General features: G+C 43.7%; 1 protein-coding gene across 1 annotated transcript in view; it reads left to right on the top strand.

Moving 5' to 3' along the window:
- The window catches only part of gli3 (GLI family zinc finger 3), a 149,112-nt gene that overhangs the window by 45,977 nt on the left and 77,387 nt on the right, over nucleotides 1-25,748 (top strand). The window contains exons 3-4 of the mRNA XM_042510212.1: nucleotides 409-654; nucleotides 20,871-20,976. Of these exons, the coding sequence (XP_042366146.1) occupies nucleotides 409-654; nucleotides 20,871-20,976 (352 nt within the window). The remainder of the gene's footprint in view (nucleotides 1-408; nucleotides 655-20,870; nucleotides 20,977-25,748) is intronic.

Below are 25,748 nucleotides of genomic sequence, written 5' to 3'. Positions count from 1 at the left end.
AACAGACAGAGTCGAATTTAAGAGCAGATTTCTGGGGAAGTGTGCGAAACGAAGAGGTCGGGATTTCTTCATCCATGGTGTCCATTTGCTCAAACACCGTCTGCCTCTGAACTCCCACATCTGGCGCCGAGGAAGGCGAACGCAGGCAGATTTACACCCATAATGCCCAGTAGGTTTTAGGTGTACAAAGCTGATCTCCAGCTCCTCCCTTTACCCGCGCCTTCTACGTGAACTGACTTCCTCACCATGTGTGGGTGTTCAAACATGCGTGTGTGTAACGTAACCAGGGAGAGAGAGAGGGAGAGAGAGATTCTCACATCTGTTCCCAACTTTTATTCTTAAATTTGCTGCTAATAAATCCAGAGTTTTAACATCTCCTCCTCTCTTTTTGTCTGTCTGCCTTTGCAGAGGACGAGAGTTCAGGCACGCCCTACCACCGCGAAAGGCGCAATGCCATCAGCTCCCAGGCCCCGACGCCCGGCGGCCCCGACAGGAGCGTGAGCGAGGAGCCCTCCACCTCCACAGAAGAACGCCCCTCCCTGCTCAAGAAGGAGCTGCACGGATCCCTCCCCCACCTGGCTGAGCATGCCCTGCCGTACCGAGGCACTCTGTTCGCCATGGACCCCCGCAACGGCTACCTAGACCCACACTATCGTAAGTCCACAAAAGTTATTTGCATTATTCAGTTTTTAAAGTGGTAAACCTTACTTCACTCCCCAAATGACCATTTGTTTATCAATGACTCGCCCCATGTTAGGCTGAACATGTGAAGAAAACAGTTTCCTCTGGTGAACAAAGAACCCAAAAGTGAGTTATAAGTTATAGGGCTCCACATTTAACAACAGCAAAAGTGTCTCATTTATCCAGTCATGCTTAGTATTTTCCAAAGACAGCAAGAACTGAACGTAAAGTGAAATTTATACACGCTCTCCTCAAAGCCAGACTCCATTGACGAAAACAGTAATTTTACCTCAGTGAACTGCTGGTCTACCACTGCCTTGATCTATTAGTTAGTCTGTGTTATTGTGTGACTTTGGTGAATCTGAATGAACATTTTAAAACACCAAAAATACACAATAACACAAACAAACAAAGTGGTCGATGCAGCAGTAGACTGGCAGCTCCCGTGTTCAGTGCGGTAAAATTACAGTTTTTGTCAGTGGAGTTTGTCTTTGAAGAGAGCACAGATAGGTTTCATCAGAAAGGGCTGTCTGTTTGGGAAGCATTCAGCATAAATCTGAATTAATAAGACTTGGATTATACTGCATGAGGTTCTTCAGAGTTTGTAAACAGATGTTTTGATAAATTTTGCTCTTGTTAAACGTGGACCCTTGTGACTTGAAATTCTCAAGAATTTTTTGGGAATTCTTCATTCACCATGGAGGCATGCGAGAAAAACAAAGTTTTCTCCACAAATATAACACAAAGCAAGTGACTGATAAATAAATGGTCATATGAGGGGGGTGAAATATTCCTTTAAGTAAAGGAACTACGCAGCTCAAGGACATGTTTGCAGCCCCCTGAGTGCTGAGGCCAAGTTTGTCTCTTTACTGTAGGTGAGAGGCAGGACTGCCAGATGCTTGATTAAGTCTGACAGATTAGCCTAGCCTCTCTCTTGTGCTCTCTCTCTCTCTCACACACACACACACACACACACACACACCTTTGTGAACACATGCACGCACACTTGTCTTGTTTTGCGCCTGGGAAGTTAGTATGGGGAACGGCCAGCGTAGCTTCTTAATTCCCTCATTAGGGGCCTGTCTGAACACAGTACTCTGCTTTCCCTCATCAACACACACTTCAAAGCCCCAAAGCAGCGCCGCGTCAAACCTCACCACCCCCTACTCTGCCTCGCTCTCTCTCTCTCTCTCTCTCTCTCTCTCTGGGACTCAGAGACTGTGTGAGAGAAACGCAGAGAGAGAGAGACTAATGGAGATGAAGCCTAAGAGATTGAGGCGAGGGGAGAGCTGTGGCTTGAGCGAGATACTGAAGATAATTTGAAAAAAAAGGTGAGATAGACAGTAGGAGTTAGATGAAAGCGAGTGTGTACGTGGAAAGGCAGAACAGGAGATAGATGATTGGGGAGTAAGAGGCTGATTAGGAGGTTAATTCAGCGGCCACTGTAGCCAGGACTTAGACCGCAGACAAGGATTTGATGTGATAGCTTGTTTAGTTTGGTTAAATTGGCTCCGAATTGGGGCAGACAGAGTGGGACAGCGCGATTTTAATCCAGTGGCAGTAATGAAAAGTCCAGTGGACCCCAACCGTGTACTGTAACTCTATTTATTCAGCCACTTCATTAGCTGCTGCTCCCTTGTGCTTGGGTGCCCAAGAGTCACCAAGGTGCCTCTTTAAGTGAAAGGTTACTCAAAACCAGGCAGTGGTGCCGCGGACAGGGCCCTCGAGGGCAGAACATTACTGCCCATTACATCCTGACCTAACTCAGCAACACTGCCACTTCTCATTTGATGTGTGTGTGTGTGGGTACGTGTGAAGGAGCTCTGGAGGTTCCAGACCACTGAAGCCTTCGGGGTAGGAGTAAGGAGAGAGGGAGGAGTGAGGAGGAGGAGGGGGGTCACTGCGAGGCTTGGGGTCATGTGGAAAAGTCACAGTCTGAAATGGAGAGTTCAAAAGCAGCAGGAAAAGTCAAAAGGGCCGTAGAGCTTCAAGAGGCTTTCTTTGTGCATCGTGGCTCAAGAGGCTGGAAGGCTGCAATCATACGAGGCGGAGAGCAGCGCAGCACAGTGAGGCTTGCTGGGAAGCTGTAGGCATGATGAACAGAGATTTGATCCTCCTTCTGCACCGCTTCTTATACATCTCAATATAGAAGTCTTTACTGTTAGTGCCAAACAAAAAAAAGTCGAGCTTATCTGCAGTAATTTGGTACATTTTATCTGCCAATTTCAGCTTCTTACATTTTTTTCTTTTTTCTTTTTTTCTTTTCTTCTTTCTTTTTTCTACTATTGGCAATTTGAAGACCTGGGAAATTGTGATTGGCATTTTTTTTTTTTTTTGAGAAAAAAATGTGGGAAAAATAAAGAGAATTAGTTGCAGCTCTAGTGTCAGTAGATATGCAATAACTACACAAATAAAGTTAAGATCCGATTAAGAAGAAAATATACCACATATAAATCAATTAATCATATTGTTTTTTTTCTTGAATTTGTAAAGAAATCTTTAAATTTATTTCTTCATTGACTCAAGTAAAAGATCCAAATGCCTCTTCTTGCTGTAACGAGAAACGACACCAACAAAGACTGGAAATAAGACTCATTTTGACTTTAAAAAACAAGTCTGAAAGGCTTGTAGTGTTTCTCATTGATGTCGACTCTCTGATCCGGACTCCGCTCAGGAAGACTTATGATCTGAGACGAGAGCATTGCTGTGTAAAACGCCTCCTCCTGGCCCCAGGTGTTGAGGACATGGGGTGTCCCTAAAGGCGGCGGTCCCATTCTGTCTGATTGAACCCAGTACCACAGCTCAATCCCCATGAGCTCCAGCGGTCTGAGGGGTCAGCAGAACCAAAGGGTTCCCCTAAAAACCTCTGCCCCCCTCCCTCCCTCAGCTGCTTTGAACCAGCAGCCTGTAGCGTCTGTCGCCACTCCTGCGCCACAAGGTGTAAAAAGCCACCAGCTCCTGTTCTGGTTTCTGGTTCCATACACACATGAGCACACATACACACGGGTCTTACTCCACCAGCGGTAGTCCCTCTCTATGAGGGCTTTGTCACCTCCTAAATTCATCCCAGGTGTGTGCATGTGTGTGTTGTGATGGAGAGGGGGCCCTAAGCCTTTGTGCTGTGCTTGCAGAGTGTGCCACGCCACGCAGCAGACAGCCAGGTAAATCCGATTACTCTTAGCGCCGCTGTGTGTCAGTGCTTAATGTGCCTAAATGCGACGGCACCTGCAGCCTCCCCACACCTGGCCGCTGGGTCGTTAACGTGGCGGAGAAGCTCTGGGAGGCGTGGGAGGCGAACAACAAGAAGAGAGCAAAAGGGGGGTTTATCTTCGGGGGCCTGTGCTCCGGGTAAATCTCCGCTATTCACCCAGACTTGTGATCTCCCACTCCTCTTCTGTCCGTGGCCTAAGACTGTGTTTACTCTGGTTTTTACACCCACTTCAGCGCAGAAGGCAAAAGGCACTAAGGAAACATTGCCCCTATTGTTAGCATTAGCTAATGTGCTGGTGAGTCTTAGCCGCTTTTCTTGGGCAAACACCGGATAAGAGTCCACATCCTTCTTACCACAACACTAATACACGGGGCTTTGCTGCGGGATAAGAAGAAAGGATTGAGATGAGGATTAATGACGGAAAAGTCTTTTTTTAAGATCTTAATTGTGTGGAAGTGTGAATGGGATGCGCGGCGCCGACATCTGTTTACATTGTGCGCTGATTAGCCGGTCAGTGGTCCTGCAGCAACAGTGAGCCCACTTGCTGGCGAAGCATCTCTTCTTCCTCCAAAGGGGATCTTCTTCTTTAAAGTGTCTCTTTCTTAAACACTTGCCCTTCTTTGCCAGACTAAACACATCCATGGAGGGACTTAAAGCACATCCTTTTTCACTGGCTTTCTTGCAAATGTTAAAAATGAAGTGAAACGCCCAGAAATGTTTAGTGAAGGCAACTGGAGGACAGTAAATTTGCCAAGCTGAAGAGACAATGCTTAAGTATGTTGGCGCTGAAGTGCCATAAGTTTTGTATCGTATTTGTAATACAGAAGGTCACTGATTAGAGTAGACATGACACATTGAGGCCAAATACACTCTTTGCCCCCTTACACTGCCATTTGCATGATCAGGTCTGGGGATAGGGTGTCCTGATGCCCAGCGCCTCAGCATATAGAACTATTAACCAGTCCCAAAATGGGACATTTTTTATGTTTCTGTCCTCTCTTGTGTTTAACTCATCTCATGAAGAAAAATGCCCATGACTTTCTCTTTTGACTTTTGGGAACTTATTAAGTATTTTCAAGTCTAAGACTACAATATTAAAATCCAAGTTGAACTGAAAGTCTTTTTTGATTTCTTCAAGTCGAGTCCAGAGTTATGAAATTTGTGACTCGAATATACCTCGAGCCCAAGACACGTGACACAAGTTCACACCTCTGAGCAAAACAAAAACAAAAAAATCACTAGTATGCGCCTCTCTCGGTATCTAACAAGCTAGCCAGCTAAAGTTACATTGTTATTGCTGATTTGTGCATGAGAGTTAAGCATTTTTACAACTTTCCATATCACATTCCCTCTTTGATGGCACAGGATGCCTGGAATTTAATTACAGTCAAGCAGTGAAGTTGCTGCACTTGTTGCTGCTTCTGTGTTTTCAGTGCAGACTGACAGCGTAGGAGCACGGCCTGCTAACGTGCTGCTAGTGGCCTGGTAATGAAGCAGTTTTTATTTGATGACTTGTTTGATCGATTGATAGCCCGAAAGTTAAGTGTGATTAATTGACAAACATCCTGACAATCGCGAAAGGATGCCTGTATCCCAGAGAAGAAATCACCACGGCAGCAGACAAGATATTCGCAACATGTCCGGCAACACTCGTCTCATCTGTTTAGGTAAAACGCCAGCACCGACAACTCCAATGACGTATCAGAGTCATTGATTTCATGAGTCATGAGTCAAGATTTCAACCACTAACCTGTAACTCTGCAACTTTGTTCTGAGGCAATATAAAAACAAGAGCTAGGAGTGAAAACAAGAACTGGGATTGTGTGTTTTCAGGCTACCTAACAGTCCAGTAGACTTTTGGTTCTCTCCTTTAAAAAAATCTAGCCCAGATCTGGCTGCCAGGGCCTAATCCCCACACCAAAGCCTTGCTGTCCTCGACTGATCTCAGAAACCATGCCTGCTAAGCTGGAGGCAGTGGAGGTATGGATCTCTTGGCTGAAGGATTCCTCACATGTATCACAGTAACGCTGCTCTCTGAGCCTGGCCAAAAGGTGACCTCTACCTGGATCACACCGGCCGTGTGTTCTGGGAAAACTGAGCTGTGGCGTAAAACTCGTCCCGGGGTTTTATGGTGGTGGGGGTGGCGGGGATCCAGTCACAGGGGTTAAACTCTAAACTGCTGCGCCGGGCTGATCTCAGGTCTACTGGGCCGTAGCACGCCGGCCGCTGCCCCGGCGTCAGTCTGTCTGCCTCAATATCAAAATGCAGCTGACCACTGAACTGAATGAGCTAGCTGTCACCAAACTGAACGTGATCCGCACAACAATGGCCTCTCTGCTCTCCACAGTTAATTACAGTGCTTTCGGTTCATAAGGATTTCACAGGACCTCCATATGTCTTGAAGGAGTGAGAGTGACAAAGGGAGTAAAAAAAGAGCTGGTGTGGGTGATTATAGGTGTGAAAAAGTTACAAACGTAACACTGAAACAATGAACCAGGGTTCTTGCAGATGCTTAAAAATAATCGAAAAATAAGGCTGTTATTGGTATTAAAATTGCTTAAATCAATCTTTCAAAAGTCTTAAAAATGCAAAGACTTTGATTTGGATTTTATGGATTTTTATGGATTGTTTTTCTTCTACTGTTGCAATGTCAAAGCTCAAAATAACTGGTAAAAACCCGACTTGATTTTGACCGATTTCACAAACCAATATATATTTTTCATCCCTAAGTTTAAGTTTTTAAAAAGAAAAATTGCACAATGAATGAATTGGAAAAAAACAAAATAATATCCAACCCTACCCACAAAACCAAAAAAGTCATGTTTAATGTCTTAAGAAACATTTGAACAGCTGCCCCAAATCCTAGTAATCTGAGTAATTGCTGTCAGTTGATGTTTTTTTGGGGTCTTAAATTTAATCCTGTGGTATTTAAAAAAAAGTCCTAAAAAGTCTTAAATCCAGCTTGCCTTTAGCTGTAGGAGCCCTGACAAACTTTCTGGCCTCTTGTCGGTATAAACATGACAAGTACTGGCTGCGTTCAAACACCCCCCCTCCCCAAAAGAAGCGTGGCGTACAGAGGAGAGCCTGGGGTGAGAAGACACGTGCCTGTTTCAAGGGTAAGTGTTTGTCTTTGTGATTGTTTCAATATTGGCTTTTTGAGCGTGGTGGCACGATGTAGTCCCCCAGCGGCGTGCCGGCACAGAGAAGCCTGGGGCACACTGCAGGCAATGGAGAGGGATCCCTTCCACCCACCTCCTTTCATCAAGAAAGAACAACATGGGCCTGCGCTCTGCTGTGGCCCCTTGGTCCAGCGCACCAGGGATAATCAGATGATCCCCTTTTATACAGCTTATTAGAGGCATCTCATGCTGTAAGATCGGCCATATTCTCACATGCATGTGCCCCTTTGTAGCGCATGATGATTTAAGGGGGTTAAGCAGAGTTTGAAGTGCTGCGAGAATGCACTTTCATACCATCTTAAGGTCATGTGGTGCTCTCCGCACAAAGCTGAACGGAATATCTCAGAATAATGGCACTTCTTATTAACAATGACGAGATTAAATGTGAAGGGGCTAAGAAGAATTAAGAAGAATTTCCACAGAACTTAAGATGTTCAAAGAAGAATACTCAGCATTTCTCGGTATCACCCTTGCAACATCTGTCAGCGTGTTTTTACGTCCTTTCAAACGAGATTGGTTAATCAGTCGAGTCACAGAGGCGAGTCGGGAACAATAGCACTTTGCTGATGTTGTGGAGGCTTAAAATGAAGATTTGCTGCATCTTGTCCATCCAAAAGGAGAATCAACTGCAGCACAGCAACAATAACATTAAGCGCTATACTATAAAAACAACAAGACTAAAAGCTCATGGGGGCTTCTCTTCATCTTGAGCTTTTTTCTCTCCTCCTTAAGTTACCCTGTAGTCTCCAGTAGGATAATCACCTCTGTGTGCTACGGGAGAATCAGTTATTTCATGCCTTTCTTCATGTTTGCTTCCCGTGTATCCAAATCTCATCGCTCCCTCTTTTTGTATTTGCATTCCTCTCACATCGTGGCAAAGATAAGCACCCTTATCCCTTCAGCCAACAACCCGTATCTCGCTCTCGTCTCTGGAGGGTCGCGAGTATATATTGTTCTACATGAAGAGGAGGCTGATGAACACAGTGTAATTAAAATGTTTCTACACTGTAAAATCTGACAAGTTGTTTTTACTTAAAATGTAAGCAAATATAAGCATTAATCTTAATTTAAGTGTCCTTTAGTTCTAATTGTGAAGCTGACTTAAAATTGAGTTATATTTACTTGATTCTGTGAGTTGTTGCAACTTAAAAATGACAAGTTTAATTAAATCAATCTTTCCAAGTTTTAGCACAACTATATCTGTATTCTGCTGGCTGCAAACTAGACAATCATATTTGTATATTCTTCAACATGTTGATAATGAGATTTTATAACTTGGTTTCCTGAAGTTGCTAACACTAAGAAAGAACAAGGTAATTCCACGTGTCATTTTTAAGTTGCAAAAACTTCACCTAAGTATGTAAATACAGCTAAATTTCTTTCTTTTTTAATTAATTTTGTTTATTGATTTTTTACACACATATTGACAGCGTTAAAGCACTTATGAATTACAGTGCAATGTAATAATTTAAAAGAAACAAAACAAACAGAAAAACAAAACAACAACAAAAAAACCTACACATAAATCACAAAAATGGTCAGCTTGGTCACATTTTTACTTATTACAACAATTGCGTGCTCATACTACGTCAAATGGCCAAAAGTGACATTTTCAAGTGGTGCAACGTTAAAAATACTTTAACTTTTATGTGTGCCCAAAAACTGCCAGAAAAACGTGTTGCACAGCAGCAAACGATGAGCGACTGAGGCGCGCTGTACCACAGGGAAATAATGGTTTTGCTGGCAATGCATTTCTGGCAACCTGTCTCAGTGTGATCGGCCGTTAAGATGCCTACCTAGTAATGTTACAAAAGCTACCAGAGGGATACCGAACAGGTCTGTAATGGCATAAAACTCAATAAATGTCCCAGTTACCTCCGACAAAGTACTGAAAAATCACAGTCCAGTAGTTACGCAGCAATATACACAACCAAAACATATACACGTGCGCTCCAGGTGTTTGATAATGTTTTTCACAATCAGTAATACAACTCAATTTCAGTAAATGCTTTTGTAACACTTTGTTCGCCTGAGCTTTAAAACCGCAGACTCTGTTCATGCTTTTAAATCACGTTTGAAAACTTATTTTTATAGTAAGACTTTTCCTAATAATTGATGGACTTACATTATTTTATTCCATTTCACTTATTTATTGTTATTTTTCCCTTCTAATTGAGTTATTTTGTGGGTGTGTAGGCATTGGCAGATATGTGTATATGTAAGTATGCATGCATATGTGTTTATTTGTATATGCAGGTGCACGAATTTGCATATGTTTCATTATTATTGCTTTAAAGTTCTCTACAAATAAAGTGTATTATTATTATTAGTATTATTATTAAAATCAACACTTAGATATAAATTAAGATTTGTTCACTCTCCTTTTTTATTATAAGTAAATTCAACTTGTCAGATTTTACAGTGTAGCAGCCCGGTGAAATGTAAGATATCATTTGAGAAAAGAGGAAGGGAGTCTGAGGGTAAGTGAGACAGAAGGGGAAGAAGAAGAGAGAGTGGAGAGGAGGGAGGAGGAGGAGGAGGAGGGGGGGTGTAACAAAGCAGAAAATGAAGAGAGACATAAAAGAATGGGAGCTCAAGGAGGTCAGGCCCATCACAGGCTTTAGTGTTGCCTTTAAAGATGCCTGGGACAGGTGGCAGCTCCAGACAATCTCGCACCACAGAGCAGCATCCTCTCAGGAGGAGATAAGGGATTCCTCCATCCAGGCACCCTCATCTCCCTCCTCCTCCTTAACTCCCTCATGCCCGCCCGCCTCCTCCTCTCCTCCCGTCTCGGGGTTCTCCCAGACAGGCTGCTTTGATGTGGCTCAGTGTGAGCGGGCAGCTGTAGGCCACGGGGCTGCGGCGGCGCTGCTGGGCCGGCGGACCGTTGGGAGCCGAGTCGAGCGCGGCTCAATCAGTGGGGCTCTCCGGTGCCCGGCACTTTCAGGTCTCATTAAAGCGCTCCGGCAGGGTTAATCCTCTTTAAGGTTTACATGGGCCCCAGTTTGTCTCTCTGCCCAGGCTGAGGGAACCCCTGGGCGCCACCTGCGTGACAAAGACTCAAATCACTGTGACACAAGTTCCCTCCGTCTGTTGCCTCACTCTCCTCGCTCCCTTCTCACTTGCTTTCCCATGTGCATTCTGCCTCTTTCTTCACTCCCCTTCCCTTGATAGTACCTAGGCCTGGTTGTAAGTCTTTCAGGATTATTTGGGTGGAATCTGTTGACAGGGGTGCAGTAAATGGATTACAACTTTGTCCTTGTTTTTGGGATGCTGTGAGGAGGGAAAGGGGAGAGATCAGGAGGATGCGCTTTGAATAATGAGAGAGGCAAAGAAAAAGAGATAGACGGAGAGAGAGCGGGATTAACTCAAAGAATTAGGAAGACGATGCAAGAGCGAGAGAGAGGGTGAAAGAGAGGCTAAGGTGACAGAAACGCAAAGAGCAACCAGAGTGGAAAAGGGAAAGAGTTCCAGCTGTTGTTGCACTCATAAGACCTAATTGGTCCAGAAGCGTCGACCCCTGTCTGGCCCTGCGGAGCCCAACAGCCATTTGTCTGATTGCTGTGACACTGGGCTTTGTCTTTGCTCTGTGACACACAGTTTCCTCCATTAGCCCAAATAATGGCCACGTACCTCCAGAGGCCTGCACAGACTTTGTCCAATGTCTGTTGGTGGAAAATAGACTTACAGTGCAGGGGGAAATACCATTTGAATGTAAAACATATTAAAAGACTGCACTGATGGTTTTGAATGTTAAGCTTGTAAACTCAAAATCACCTATGCATGATTTTCCAAACGAGGTCCTCAGATTGATTTCCCACCTTCCAGGCGGCTACTGGTTTCCACTAATTTTAGCACATATGAAAATGAGCTCGCAACCTGCTCGAGACACATCATCCAGGACATTTTGTTGCCAATTATGAACTCAACCCGTTTCATGAACTCAAAAGCGTTCCCAAAATTTAGATACTGGAGATGGTTCTCAAACCGCAGCCGTCGTTGCCTGGGTCCAGACCTTAAAATCCACCCACTCCACGGAGTTGACTGATTCATCTGGCAGCGTGAAAATAAAAGAAATGCTATGATTGTTTGACTCTGATGAAGAGTAACATAAGACGTTTGCACCTTATTAAATATTTAAGTGAATTGTGTGCACAGGTTTTGTCTTTGGGTGCAGTTCTTGGTAAGTCGCCCATTGAAATGTTTGCTACAACTAACATTGCTGTCAAGCTGTTGTCAAACGTGAAGCAGTTTGGTGGAAACCCTGTGGCCGAGACACGGGTGCCTGGGCATTGGCAGGGTTCCCAAGGATCTTTTAAAAGTCGTAAAAGGCATTGAATTCATTAATTTCAAAAATAAGACCTTTTTTAACGTTGCATTTAGGACTGAAACTGAAAATCATTGATGCAAATTAACTACATCAAATATTCTTTACTCTTTGTTTCATACGGATGACTATTACTGTGACACAAAACACGTTATTGAAAAACTGGTCTTAAATTTTATTTTGTGTGGCATTAAAAATGTCTTAAAAAGTCTTAAATTGAACTTGTTTTAAGCTGTAGGAACCCTGCATTAGCCGCCATGTTACAGAGACAGTAAAAGATTGTTATAGCCAGTTTATGCTGTTGTTATTGTTTGCCAACGTTGATGTTATATGTCACACTAGAGGCCAACACTGTTGTGTTATACCTCATGCCAGTCAATCCTGTTTTGTTTCCATGATGCCAGCATGCTATTTAAAATCACACTCTGGAAAGGCATGATGCCAAGGTTGTTTGTTTTGGTGGTTAAAAGAAAAGGCGGCATAATCCCTGAACTTTGCAAAAAGTGATTCAGACTGAAGATGGGAAGAGAGTGTGACAACAACTGCTGTAAAGCATGAGATGACATGCAACATCTGTGTCTCTTCACTCATTGTGTTGTGGTTTTACCGCATGAACGCTTCGCTTTTTGGCAGTTCAACCTGAAATCTTGGATATCAGAGTGCCCTTGAATGCACCGCTAAGGAGATTTTTAAACTAGCCCCTTTCCTGTTACCACATTAGCATGTGATAATACACAATTTTGACATAAAAATAAAGGTGACAGAACGCTTAGTGTGATGGATCACCACTCTGAACCGAGATTAAAGTCTCTGCAAGTTCATGGCGAATTCAGATACACTTCATGATCTCAGAACAATGGCGACATGGAAATGTAATTTTGTGAACAAAATTACATTAAAAATGACCGGCTTTGGTCAGTGGCCTCTCAGCGTGATTCAGAATTGAGCAGCAGTGTCCAGCTCAGTGTGTTATTATAATGCAGGTGTATCAGCCTCACAGTCACTATCACACAGCCACATGCAGTTTGAGTATCACCTGCGCAGGGGCTCAGGGAGGAGCTGTGACACTGGGGTCAGTCTGTCACAGGGTAGCCTGATAGCGCCGTGGCAATCATAAACACTGTCACTGATACGACCTTGGCTCGTATATAGATGTCGCGGTAAATCCGAATAATTTATCATACATTTATGATACATTTAAAGAGTCTTGAAAAAAACAGATTGTGTACAAAATATTTCTCCTGTGCCCCTGAGTCCTAAATAAAGATCTCAAAAAAAGATCAAACCCTAAAGGGGCCTTGTATTTGAGTAGAATAAATCACACAGGGGGGAGTTGAAGCAAAATAAATGTAGCAAAGTCCTGGTGAGTTAACCTGAGGTTTAAATCAACTCCCTTCTCTCGGAGAGGTATCGTTGTTTGGAGAGGAGGAGATAGACAGATGTGAGAGATAAGGAGAGAGAAGGGGGAAAGAGGTGCAGCGCAGTGTTTCAGCTCCTAAACTGCTGTGTAAATCTCTCCCCAGCTGGGTGGGGGAGAGGAGGCTGGAGGGTGGGGTAGGGTACAGAGGGTGCTGGAGCGAGAGGGTGGGGGGGGGCAACGCTTTGTTCTGCTCCCCAGCTTATCCCAATCTGGAGAAATTCACCAAATGTAGGAGATAGATTGGCGCTCCACAGAGGCCTCGTGAAATAACCTTCACTCCCTGATCCACAGTGGGATACAGGGAGGCGGGGAAGGGGAGGAAAAAAACGGGGCATAGCTGGGGTTGGATGGTGCTGGGGGCCCCCTGGAAGAGCGGTGTGCGTGCTTAGCTCCACTCTGAAGCAAGGCAAGGGTCCTCGCGCTGGCGTGCAATTTGTTAAGATTGACTCGGCTCGGTAAATGTCTTGCAGATGCTGGAGTTCCATTAAGATATTTGTGTGGCTTACGGAGAAGGAAGGGGTTAGAAAAGCGAGCTGGTTGCTGAAACCAGGGTTTCTTACTCTGTACTGTTTCTGATAAATGTCCTGAAAATGTAGTGTGTGAATGTAACAAAAGTAATAATACTTTATGACAGAACTTAGGTATTTTTGGGAGTATCTGTGCTTAAGCTATATTTCTGTCAACTTTCTTTTTTACTTGATTACATCTCCCCTAACCATTTCAGTTACTTACTACGAAATAAGGTTGGATGAATTAAGGAATGGAGGGAAGGAAAAACTGAATTTTGTTCGTTTAATCCTTTGACCCTGGATCAAAATCACTGTTCTTCTGGTGCATCAGATGCTTTTTACAAGTATTTACACAAAAACAAGGCAACTCAGTTGCAAAAGGCAAAGAGCAACTGTGTGGGAAATATTCCACGAAGTGCAATAAAGTAGCAGATTTTTTTTTTAAAGCTAGGGAAAATGTCCATATATATATATATATGGACATTTTCCCTAGCTTTAAAAAAAAAATCTGCTACTTTATTGCACTTCGTGGAACAGTTTTTAGATCTTTTTTTTTTAAATAAAAAAAAATCAAAAATATACTTTTCCTTTTTTTTTTTTGGTAATTTTCAGGTCATTTTCTTGTACTTTTTACTAATTTCTTGCTAATTTCTGTGTCATTTCTTCTAAAGTTGCTCAATGACTTCTTATATTTTTGAAAGAAGTAAAGCCAATTTGCCCAAATCTCAATGGGTTAAGTTGTAAAGAAGAATTTACATACCATTTTTACCATGCGTTTACCAGCATTTACTTGTACTTTTACTTTTAAAACTTAAGTACATTTAATATCATAAATCACTTCTGATATTCAATTACAGTAAATATCAGATACTTTAAGTCTTTAATTCAATTGACAGTCTAATAGGTGACTTAAACTTCTACTAACGTCATTTTCTGGTAAGATATCCGTACTTTTACTCAAGTATGGCTTTCAGGTACTTCATCCATCACTGTGCAAATGGATGCATACTTTACAGCGGAAACTTATCTGTAAAAATGTGAACTTTTAGATAAAGTTTGGCTGGGAATTGTTGCATGTCGAACAGACGGTGCCCTGTAACAGCACAGTGGTTGAATGAAAAATGATCCTTAACTTTGTAAATATTGGCACAAAGCGATAACCTGCTTGAAGATTAAGCCCCAGTGCAAATATGCACAGACTTGTAGAACCACGAAGAGAACGGATTGGCATTGACCGACTTGTTCAGTCTAGACAAACAAATTACTCCTGACAGCGAGTAGCGTTGGAATGTATACTCAAACAGAGAGCCTGTTTATCACACGATTCTTTACTTTTTTTCACGCTCTTCTGTTTTCCACCATGTTAATTTACCCGCAGAAAGACTGTTTGTGTTTAAGGGTGTGAGAGCAATTGAGTGAGAGAGAAAGTGAGGAGAACACAGCAGAGAGAGGGAAAAAAATCTATTGATTTACAGAGGAAGGGCAGAGTGTGATCTGCCAGCCGCGCGTATATGATGAATGGCAGAGAGATTGGCAAGGCAACACTTAACATTCTTCTGTTATTTAACCTGCTTTCTTCACCCTCCTTCTAACTATTACTCTTTGCTGAATAAAAGCGTCCTCTGTTCTGGCGCCCGAGCATCGCGTACAGTAGAGAGAGCTCTGCACAGCGAGAACATTAGGCTAATTTATACAGCGGTAATTAGGCCATTAGACCTGAAACAATCTGGGACCCGTAATTAAAGCAAAGCGCTCCAAAAGTCAACAGCAACTCCCATTGAGCTTAGCTAAACAGTCTCCCAAAGTGTTATTTACATGTCCAAACAGCTTGAGGTCTCAGTGTAAGCAAACATGATGAGAGACGGGGTGCGAAGGGACTGATCAGAGCGAGAAGTCGGCTTCGCAAGAGAGCAGATTCCAAACTACTTGCATCTACGACTACTTCATCACTTCTTCTGCCAGCCAAATAATTTTAAGGAGCTCAGTATCATGTTTTTCACAGGAAAGCTGTTTTAGATGTCAAGAGGCACATTTTAAACACTCATATGTCTCATCTGTGTTTACTGAAAGAAACAAACCTAAGATACCTTCAGGCAGGAATTTTGAACATTACAAGAGTTTTTTTGATTAATCCTTTGAAACCTGAGTGAATTGGCTTGATTTCTTTAAAAGGGCAATGTGCAACGAAAGAAGAAATGATCCAAAAATAGGTGAGAAAATTATCAGAAAATTTGTAAAAACAAAATAATAAAAGAAAAAGAAACAAAAGAAAACTAAGCTATTTGATCGGTAAGATCTGCCAGAAGTTACACACGGTAAACACAGTTCAGCACACACAATCTGTGCACGTTCATGTGGGCAGCAACTGCTTCATACCCCTACTGGTGTGCTTAAAACTGCCGTGCTGCTGCCTTCCACCAGTTGAAATGACTGTAGTCGGCCAGTTATTGCGCTGCGGTCTGAAAGCCCCGTTAGCTCTATAAAAAATATATGTATGAAGAAACAAGAGGGAAAAATCGCTCTTTGCTACAACGGCTTTCATCTCTTGGACATATGCAAAGAGCGGTGGTTTTAGTTTTAAGAAGTTATTCGTTAAAATAGTTGGAGACCACTACTGCAAGTATCTCAAGGTGACGTCTCCAGAATATAAACAGCAGTAAAATAATTCACCCCGAGCTGCATTGTCCTGTTTTTCTGCACAGTAAAGTCATGTACATGTTCTTGTATTCACTCCAAAAAAGGAGCGACACAAGTTGCACACACATGCGCTCGCAAACACGCAAACAAAGTCTGGAGCATCTTTTGCACGCTCTGCAAAGTGTTGCCGAGTTGTGGTGCAACTGCGGGCCCTCGCTGCAGACGAGCGTGCCTGAGTGCTGAGATCATGAGCGGGGTAGAGAGGTGGCATAATGAAATCTGGCAGTCACAGCCCCGGCACAGGCTTCATATGTTCCACATTAGCAATTCACAAACCTCTGGAGCAGGCCCCAGCAGCCCTTTTCTCACTCCGCCTTAGTCGCTTATGACAATCTGTCACTGGCTCTTTGTGCTCTCGCGGCGGAGCGTCGATGAGAAGTTCAGTGTTTATGGAAGAGCGTTTCGTCCTCGGCTGCGGGTGACACTCAGTTAGAGCGGAGTCGCTGAACCCTCACCAGAGGAGAGGAGGAGCCCAGGTTTTAGCAGTCAAGACAATAAACTTGCGGCGCTGACTTGACAACAAAAGAGAAAAGATGAGAAATTGTTTGAGTGTTATCAAAACTTGAATCGGAATCGTGAGTGACAGCTCAAATTCTCCGAAAGTATCACATCACAAGCGCTCCAAAGCGCAGCGAAGTTCCTTTGTGGCAAAACTGCCATTTATGAAAGGAGATTAACCAATAAGGATATTGCAAATGATGTGCTTTAGGCTTTATCCTCCCCTTGTCCTCCCCCTTCTTTTGAAATTATTCAAGTGTCCAATAAAGGACAAGGCAATTACCATCCTCTCTTTAATGAAGGGAAAGCTGGCTTTTGGTCCTGAGCACGGTGTGTTTGTGTTAAATTAGAATTAATGAGCCTGGTCAAAGTTTGCCCGTAATTGCCCTTTCATTAAGACCCATTTGTAATCATGTCTTAATGACTTCCATCCCATCTTTTAAAAGAATAAAAAAGGGGAAAATTTGAAGCAGAAAAATGAATTCTGCTGCTCAGGAGTCATTAAAATGTTTGTGAAGAGTTCTGATGAATCGGTTCAAAAGACGCGTCTCAAAAAAGTTGGCAAACTGTGATACGCAGTGTTTCCGACTCTCACTTTGCCAGCTGTGGTTTACCAAATGCAACCGGGACAAAACCGTCTTGATTACACTCTCCTTAGGAATGCCCGGAGCTGCTGTGGTGTGTGGCTGCAGTGGGAAGGTAAAAATTGTGACGCGTGCGCCGGCTTCCTATGTGCCTTCCAGCTGTATTAGAGAGACGAGAACGCTGCTGAATATCCAGAAGAGCAGGGGCAATTGAGTCCCGGAGTAAACAGTAAAGAGTCCCTACAGGAAACACTGGAGATGGATTGCAGGATGGAGTCTCTCTCCCCCTTCTTCTCTCCTTCACCCTCTGTTCTTTGCGACTGTATACATTCCCTCCAGTGACACGGGGGCTGTTTGCCTCGCTAATGGAGAGCTGCGCTGGCGTAAAAGAGGTGGCAGGCTCTATTTAGATAGGGCCGTGGTAAAGTAAACTTCAGAGTTGGATTTAAATAAACCTCGGCGGAACGGTTTGCCATGCGGCCACAGCCAGAGGAGGGAGGGAGTGATGAAGGAGAGAGAAGAAAAAAAAGAGGGTCGAGTCTCGGCGCAGTGCTGAGTGAGGAGCTCCAGAGACATAAACATAGCGGGGATCTGGGTAATTCAATGAGGAGTGGCGGATGTGGGAACATAGGTGTGTGTTGCGGGCGTGGGGCCTTTAAAATGATTTCACAGTTTGTAATCTCTACAGTCATCCCTGATTACCCAACAGGACCGAGGTTAAAGTTCCCGCAATGTGTGCAGGGATCACTTAGATCAGAGAACACAAAGCTTTTCACTCCTCTCGAACTACAGCGCAGCGCAGCAGAAACCTGAATGTTCATTTCCGACTCTGACAGCCAAGGGCCGGCAGCCTCTGCGCGGAGCTGTGGAGAGTAAACAAAGCAGATTCTTGCCCTTGTCTACCAGCAGCTCTATCCCAGAAACCCCTCATCCCTCCCTCGCTCAGCAGCTCTGGAATCAGCCGAGGTGAGCCAAGCCAAAACTGAGTCATCAGGAGGAAACTATCAAACAGAGAGCGAGCAGTCAGATACTCGCCAGAGCTGCACGGAGGAGGCTTTTACCACTTATCTCTGCTATTGTGAAAACAGGATGAAAACACCCGAATGGTTTCGAGAAGTTTGCCTAAGTTTACTTTTCACTAGTTGAGCACATTAAGCAATCCCTAATGTGCTCTAATGCTGCTCTGAATGATATTTCAAGGTGCATTTGGGAATATTATTGAGTTTTTACAAATTAGAGACACACCATAGTCAGCAAGACAATTAACTTGGACTAATGACCTGGACTAATAGTTTGACTGTGCATGATTTCACCTGAAGAGCCATTCAATCCCCTCTAGATATTTTTACCTCAACAATAAGCTTTTCCTTATTCACTGTTACCGCTACAAGACTTCAAGAGATGTGCTATCACCTGACAAGAGAGAAGTCCATATACACTCTACTGTGCCAAGTTAAGGAAAGGAAACTGAAAAATAGTGCTGCTTTTCTGGGGCATGAACACAGGAAAATAAGGCAGTGAAATCTGCCACTTTGCTACAGGTGTGTGGGTCTCCTCAGAAAATAATAGGTGTTGCCATCATTACAGAAATGTTTTAAAGGGGCGCTTCGCCAATTTAACATGTCAAAGTCAATTTCCTTATCACTGTACAGCCCTTTTGCGCAGAGAGAGATCTCCAGAGTCTTAGAATATTACTCAAGTTGCATCACTCAGGTATCTTTGTCTTACTTTGAGACCCACATTAGAGACTAAAAGATTGGATATTTTTGCCTCTGCTGCTCAATTTTTACCGCTGTCTGCCTCAAGGTCGATTCAAAAAAGATGTTGCGTTAATTATATTACAGTGAAAACACACCAAAATGTTTTGAAGCTGAGTGCAATTTGCCTCCTTTTTTTCATGTGATGCCAGTATCTATGTGGTAAAGTGTAAAGTGTAAACTCATGTATAGTTGACTGAACTGGCCCGTAGAGTCAGGAAAGCCTCCTGACCTTCACTTGCAAAATGTCACTCAAATTAACATGCACAGACCAGATAAAGACTCAAAATAGCCAGGAAAAGGTGCAAAGGGACTGCAAAGAGACACAAAACAACCGCAAACAGACAAAAAACACTATAAAGAAACTCAAAACAACCACAAAGAGAGAAAATATTACTACAAAGCGACTCAAAAGTAACAAATTGATTCATAATGAGTGCAAAGAAACGAGGATGTGGAACCCCAATTAAGTTTGTCTTGCTTCTATGTAAGAGAGGTGGTGGGGCCCTTTGCATATCAGTGCCCAGGGGCCCATTGTCTCATAATACGCCTGTGCACAAACTACAGATCGTGACTGACATGTGCAGAAGCATTCCTCAAAACTTCAGGCAAAGACATTTAAAAGTGACAGAGTGAAACTTGTTAGCGTAGTTAGGGGGCGCAGTCCAGTGTTGGCGGGTGCTTTGAGAATTGAGTTTCTTTTGTCTTATTTGTGCAGGTAAGACATCTGCAAGAATTGCACAATCATCTTGCTAGTCCCTCAACTTTATGGAAGAGCAATACTAACTACATCTTTACGATTTGTATTCTAATACAGCAGGATTACAAACACCACCAAACTGATCTTTTAATTGTAGCTGCGCAGTCCAAACTGGCAGCCATCGCTCCAATGAATGAGCGGGAGATGAGGTAAGCAGTCCTGAGAGGTGCTGGGGGATCAACACCTGCTGCGTTGGCCCAGCCGCGTTTGGCATGGCGCAACACTCGTAGAGCTGTTGGGCACCCCACTGTTTGGCCATCTGCCCTCTTGGCACACACTTCCAAATGTTTACAAGCACAAAAAAAAAAAACACACATAGCTAGCAGCCTCAGAGTTGCTGCGTGAAGGTATGCAGATGTTGACACATGCTTTGCCTCAGGGTGCTGATACGCGACTTGGCAATGGGCTCCCTAACAGGCAATAAAGTGACATGTGTTCTGGCACTGAGACGTGAGTGAAGAAGTGATTTGTTGCTTTGTGAACCGTTGAGCGTGTTAGTCATTTGTTTCTGTCTTTCCGTGCAAGTTTTAACCCATTTCAGTTTCACCACTCGACCCCTCAGGTAGGCAGCGTTTCAGCAAAGCTCATGGTTTACTTGTTGCAACTTGTCCAACAATGGATGCACGGTTGCAACACAAAATTCCAGCTTTAGTTTTTAAGATTATGGTGCGGAGTGCAGTTAGGGTCAGAAGATGAGTGCGTACATTTGTAAATGCAGTCTGGTGGCAGCGTAACAGTTTCAATTTCAGGGGTAAAAATAGAGAAAGGCTTGGAGGCTCATATTATGCAAATGTTTTAATGTTTTATCTGGAGGGAGAAAAAAAAAACTTGATTCTCTCTGGCAGTTGTGACAAAACACTGGAGCAGAAATGGGTGTTTTTGTTCTCATTTTGTTCATTTCATTTGTTGTACTTAAGTGTTATCCTTTGTGCAAAACCACATTATGCTTGGTACGGTGAGAGGGTTTTCTTGCGGTTATTTATCGCAGTTTATTTTGAGTTCTATCAGCCTTGAGACATTTACAAAGACTTCCTCGGCGAACATTTTGGAAACGTTGCAGCTTTTAGCTGAGCGCACTTAATGAGGTCTCATTTGGGTGGGTCTGCTGAAAGATAGCCATCAAACCACTGCCTTTCATTATAGCTGCTGTTTAGATTAGTCGAGGAGGGAATGCATTCACATGTCAATATGTTTTAGAGGAACCAGGAGTCTTGCACAGTGTAAAATGTCATATTTTTCCTTTTCAGCTACACCGCAGTTCTTCCCTACCTTCCATCCTCCTGTGCCAATCGATGACAGACATACCCAGGGACGTTACATCTACGAGCCTTCCCCTGTGCCCCCCCTTCACGTGTAAGTCTCTCAAACTCTCACACACTCAACCTAAACACTGCGGATGATACCTGAGCCGTCCAGTCGCCAGAATAAATGTTGGCACTGTACGTTTCTGCAAACAACGGACACATTACATTTGTACATTTATGCATGTTGTACAAACATTTTCTAAAGTGATATTGTATATGAGCTGACTTTATCATCAGGACGTGGAGTTGAGGGGATTTTGAATGGCGTGATGAAAGGCAAGATGCCTGCCAACTGCAGACCACTGTAGGCTAATGTTTGAGACCAACAAGCAACAACAATGGTTGTTTTTTGGTAAGTCATCACTGCGTTTCCAGTGGCTTTTACCCAACAAACAGACTTGAACCCATTACTGCATTTCTTGCTGAGGTAATGCCAAAAAAGTGTTTAATTTTAATAGAGATAAATCTGTTTTCTGACAGAAGAGCGTCACAAAAAGCAGCAGTTTTTTCCCCCAGACATTGCTGCGCATCCTACTAGGATTGAGCCAAGAAAAGTTGTTGCTTTATACCGAGACATCACTACGTTGTCTGCTGAAATAGTGGAACGTTGCTTTTTTTTAATACCAAGACATTGCAGCGTTTTCTGCCAAAAAAAGTTCTACGAAAAATGGTATTTTTTTAGAAAGGTTGCTGCATTTCCTGACGAGACAGGGCTACAAAAGCGTTTTTATTGAGACATTGCTGCATTTCCTACCGCGATAGCTTCATGAAAAGCATCTATTTTTTTTAAAGACATTGCTGTGTTTCCTGCCCAGACAATTCTTTAGTTTTTACCAAGACTTTGCTTTGCTTTTCTTGCCAGGATAATGCTATGAAAAGAAGTTCTATTTTTTACAGAGACACTGCTGCATTTCCAGCCAGAACTGTGCCACCAAAAACGGGGATTTTAAGCCAAAACATGATCTTTTCTGAACCGTAACCAAGGATTTTTTGCTTAGACCGAACAACACATTAACCACATCAATGTACAAATGTAAGGTGTCCATGGTTTCCAGAGATGTACAGTGCTAATAGCCTTTTCTGCCGATTGGGCTGGCCTGAGAGCACATTTGATTCACCTGCATCACACGCATCATCGGCGAGCTCCCCGCTCGCCTAATGGCGATACAAATCAAGCTCCTGCACTTCCTTCCGCCTGTGGCGCATGGAGCATCCTCCTCATGGGTGCCGGGGCGCCTCTCTTTCAGGCCTTTCAGGATCAAAGGCCACGGCCCTGTATACGTGCGCAACATGATCCGCATGTCAGAGACACGCAAATGAACATGTGTCAGAGACGCGGAAATGAGAGCAGGGCGAGAGGGGAGCCTGGGAGCGTGCGATTCTCATAAGAGCAGTGATCAAGCCTTGTCAAGAGCAGGAAGCAGTGCCTCCGCTGACATCTACCCGTCTCTGACAGACACAGATGGGCTCCTGACACACAAACGGCATGCTACTAACCACCCCGCTTCATCCAATCACATTCACGCACAGGCTATCGAATATGAAGCAAAGTAAAACATGGTGTCACGCCTCCTAACAGGGAAGTATTTATAAGCAGGGGAACTCTTATTGCAGTAGTCTCATATTTCCCCGGAGTGCTTCAGACGGTGCTGGCCAGGTCAGCAGCGAACTTCAAAGCATTCCCTCAGCTCACTCGCTTACATACGCTCCAGCACAAATTACTCCCTTTTCTCCTCACTTTTTTGTCTTTTTCTGTCCCTCTAACTCTCTGCATCATTTGTATTCTCTGCGTCCAAATACTGAGATGCCTCATCGTCCTTGCGGCGCTTGTTTCCTACCCGCAGACACGAAGGAAGCGATCACAGCGCGACGAGGACAAATTGGATGGGGCAGCTACTTGGGCCGCATTATGTTTGATATTCTTCATCATTATCAACTCCCCCCTTCTCCTCCTCAGGAGTCATATCTCTCCCTTGCTGATGTGCCACTAAGCGTAATGAATTTTTTATGCCCCCCCCCCCCTCCCCCCCTCCCCCCCTCCGGCCCACCCTACCTCTCAACCCCTCATCTCCTGCTCAGGGGCTGCAGCAGAGGGAAAAAACGGGGGTGAGAGAGGCGAGGAAATAAAAAAAGGGAAGTGATTGATGCCCCGTGTCACTGCAAACAAAATGGCAAATATAATTTAGCATTTAGCTTATGCAGAGATAATGGGGCGAACACGCGCCGGCAACACAGGCTCGAACAAACAGCCTGGCTTGTTATCCGTCAGGAGTGCTTTGGTACGATGTGGGGCACAGGTTAGGGAGGGGGGAGGAAAGAAATAAGGAAGGTGGGGGAGTTGGAGGGACAACACGGAGCCGGGAATTGAATTAAGGGGGAGAAGTTACGCCCGCGTCTTCAGTCACTCTGTCCGGACAGGCGTTATCTGTGCGCTTGGTTTGCTGTCACGGGAAACACGGCCGTGCTCTGCCATGCTACTTATGGCCTATTTATCCAAGCCATTAAGCATAGAACTGTTTAATATGACACGCTACGCTGAGGGAAACTATTTGTCATTATTATAAGACAGCTGTTTAGCAGCCAGCCTTATTTAAAGCTGTGAACTCACTGTCACACACCTTATCTGCAAACTTACGTGGCTTTTGTGCAAAAAACTACTTTTGAGTCTTTGTGTGATGGATGTGGACAATTGACGACCCAAAGAAATTACTTTCCAGCGTTTATGAAGCAAATCTGGTGATTGAAATCAGCACCACTGCCTCTAAACATGCAAAAAAAAACCCAACATGAAAGTATTTTACACTTGAAGGTGAATGTGAAGCACTATGCTCATCACAAGACACAAGGCAGCACACTGCAAAAATTAGCTCAAAGCTATAATCTGCTACAGTGCATCAAATGGTAACATTTATGTTTTAAACTGTACATGTTCCCTTTTGAATAAATAAATGAAATAATAAATTAAATGGTAAACAATATACACCGTTAGTTAACGTTACAAAATAAACTGCTCAGAATTCATAGGAAACAATAAAATAGCGCAGCGGTATTTCTTAGCACGACCTTGCCCCGGCAATTCAAGAATGGACTCTCTGAAATTAGGGTGTTTCGCCCAGATGGGGGTCGTTTTGCGGGACATTGCAGTGCATGATGCCAGACACTATTGATATCAGAAAACAGACTCCTCCATCGTGTCAGAAGTTCGAGGAGCAAAAATCTAAGTCTTTCTTCGTTAATTGATGATTGAAGTCACAATAAGGTGTGGGGTCTTTTATAAATTTAATGTTTGAGTTAAAATATCAGGTTGCCCCAGCGCAAAACGCTGCTATTTTACAGAGTCCCCTAACGGCGTAGTGAGGGGCAGACGGGAGGAGCTACGGAAGCCCAGTAGATACAGAGGAGGCGATGTGCAGCGACTAATCTTCCACAGGAAACATGAAAAATAACAGTAAATAAAGATAACTCAATCAAGACAAAAATTCACAAATACTCCATAGTAATTTTAAACAGGGCTGCATCCTGATATTCAGAGATTTGAATCATCAGTTGGAGACCCGTAGATTGCTTTAAGTCAAGCAGTCTTTTCTCTTTTTTTCTTTTTGCTAGTCAGTGTGTGTGCAGAGTACCTCTGGGGACGTCCCCAGATTTAACTGTGGAGTGAGCGCTCTTACTTTCACGCTACTCTTTGATACACAGCAGAGAGGAGAAAGGAGACACCGTCTGTTTAAAAGTGGTGAATACAGTCTGGTTTTTGTTCGATATGTGGTGTTGGCAAAAAGTATTGTCACACATTTGCGATCCATCGTTGGCGCCATTACTGCCATTTTTTCCTATATGAATGCCGTGGTTACACCGAATGTCCCGCTGAGCCCCACAGACATTCAACAACATTAAATCTTTTTATGGAAAACAAAACAAATCGTTGAATATTCGTATTGAAGGCCAAATCCGATTTGAGTGGCATAATTCTAAGTCAAGTGCAGCCTTTGTTTTAAATTTACAAATGTAGTTAAACAACAAAAATTAAGTACACTTTTAACTCTGTTACATCAGCACAGGGAGGCAACAATATTGCCTGCTTGATTAAAAAACCAGCACTGAATTCCTCAGTGAGAAGATCATCAGTTTTGGTATTACAGCTGATCCACCTGATGGCAAATTGCTGTTAATTACACTTCCAGGTTGTGCAACTTTTAGCCAAACTTCATGACCATAGAGCCTCTCTGAGTGTTTAAAAGTGACGCATTCAGCTCAGTAATGATGCTTTTGTAGCCGACCCGTGCAAATAGCGTCAGTCAACGTATAGCTGTCGCTTCAGGGAAATGGAGGACAGGAGGCGGCTTATGGAGAAATATTGAATTGTTTTAAGACAAGTTCTCCTCGGTGTGCAGAATTAATCGTTATTAGCCCTCTCAAAGATATGCCTAAGTACACAGGGACTATTATTGCAGTACTTCCCCATGCAGCCTCTCATTACGGCCTGTAATTACAGTTGGGTTGGCCCCGCGGCAGTTCCATCAATCCAGCCAGCTTCCCCCCGCCACGCACACAAGCCCAGCCACCACTGGGCACCCGTGGCCGGAGAAAAACACGGCGTAACGCCCGGCAGCTTGTTTCCTCTCCGCCACAATGACACATCCACCATCCGTACGTGGCAAATGAACAGAATCATATCCTATTACTGTGAAGGGCCTAATTGAAACATGTTTATTTATGGCTCCCGTTTTCAGGCGAGGAGCGGGCGTTAGCAGCGCAGCTAACGGGCTCCAGCAATATGAGGCGGCAGAATTAAATTAAAAGCTCATAAAATGAAATATGCTC

This window comes from Plectropomus leopardus, chromosome 21, assembly GCF_008729295.1.
Source record: "Plectropomus leopardus isolate mb chromosome 21, YSFRI_Pleo_2.0, whole genome shotgun sequence".
Lineage (NCBI taxonomy): Eukaryota > Metazoa > Chordata > Actinopteri > Perciformes > Serranidae > Plectropomus > Plectropomus leopardus.
The sequence above is the reverse complement of the archived record's forward strand: the minus strand, read 5'-3'. Positions and strand labels throughout refer to the sequence as shown.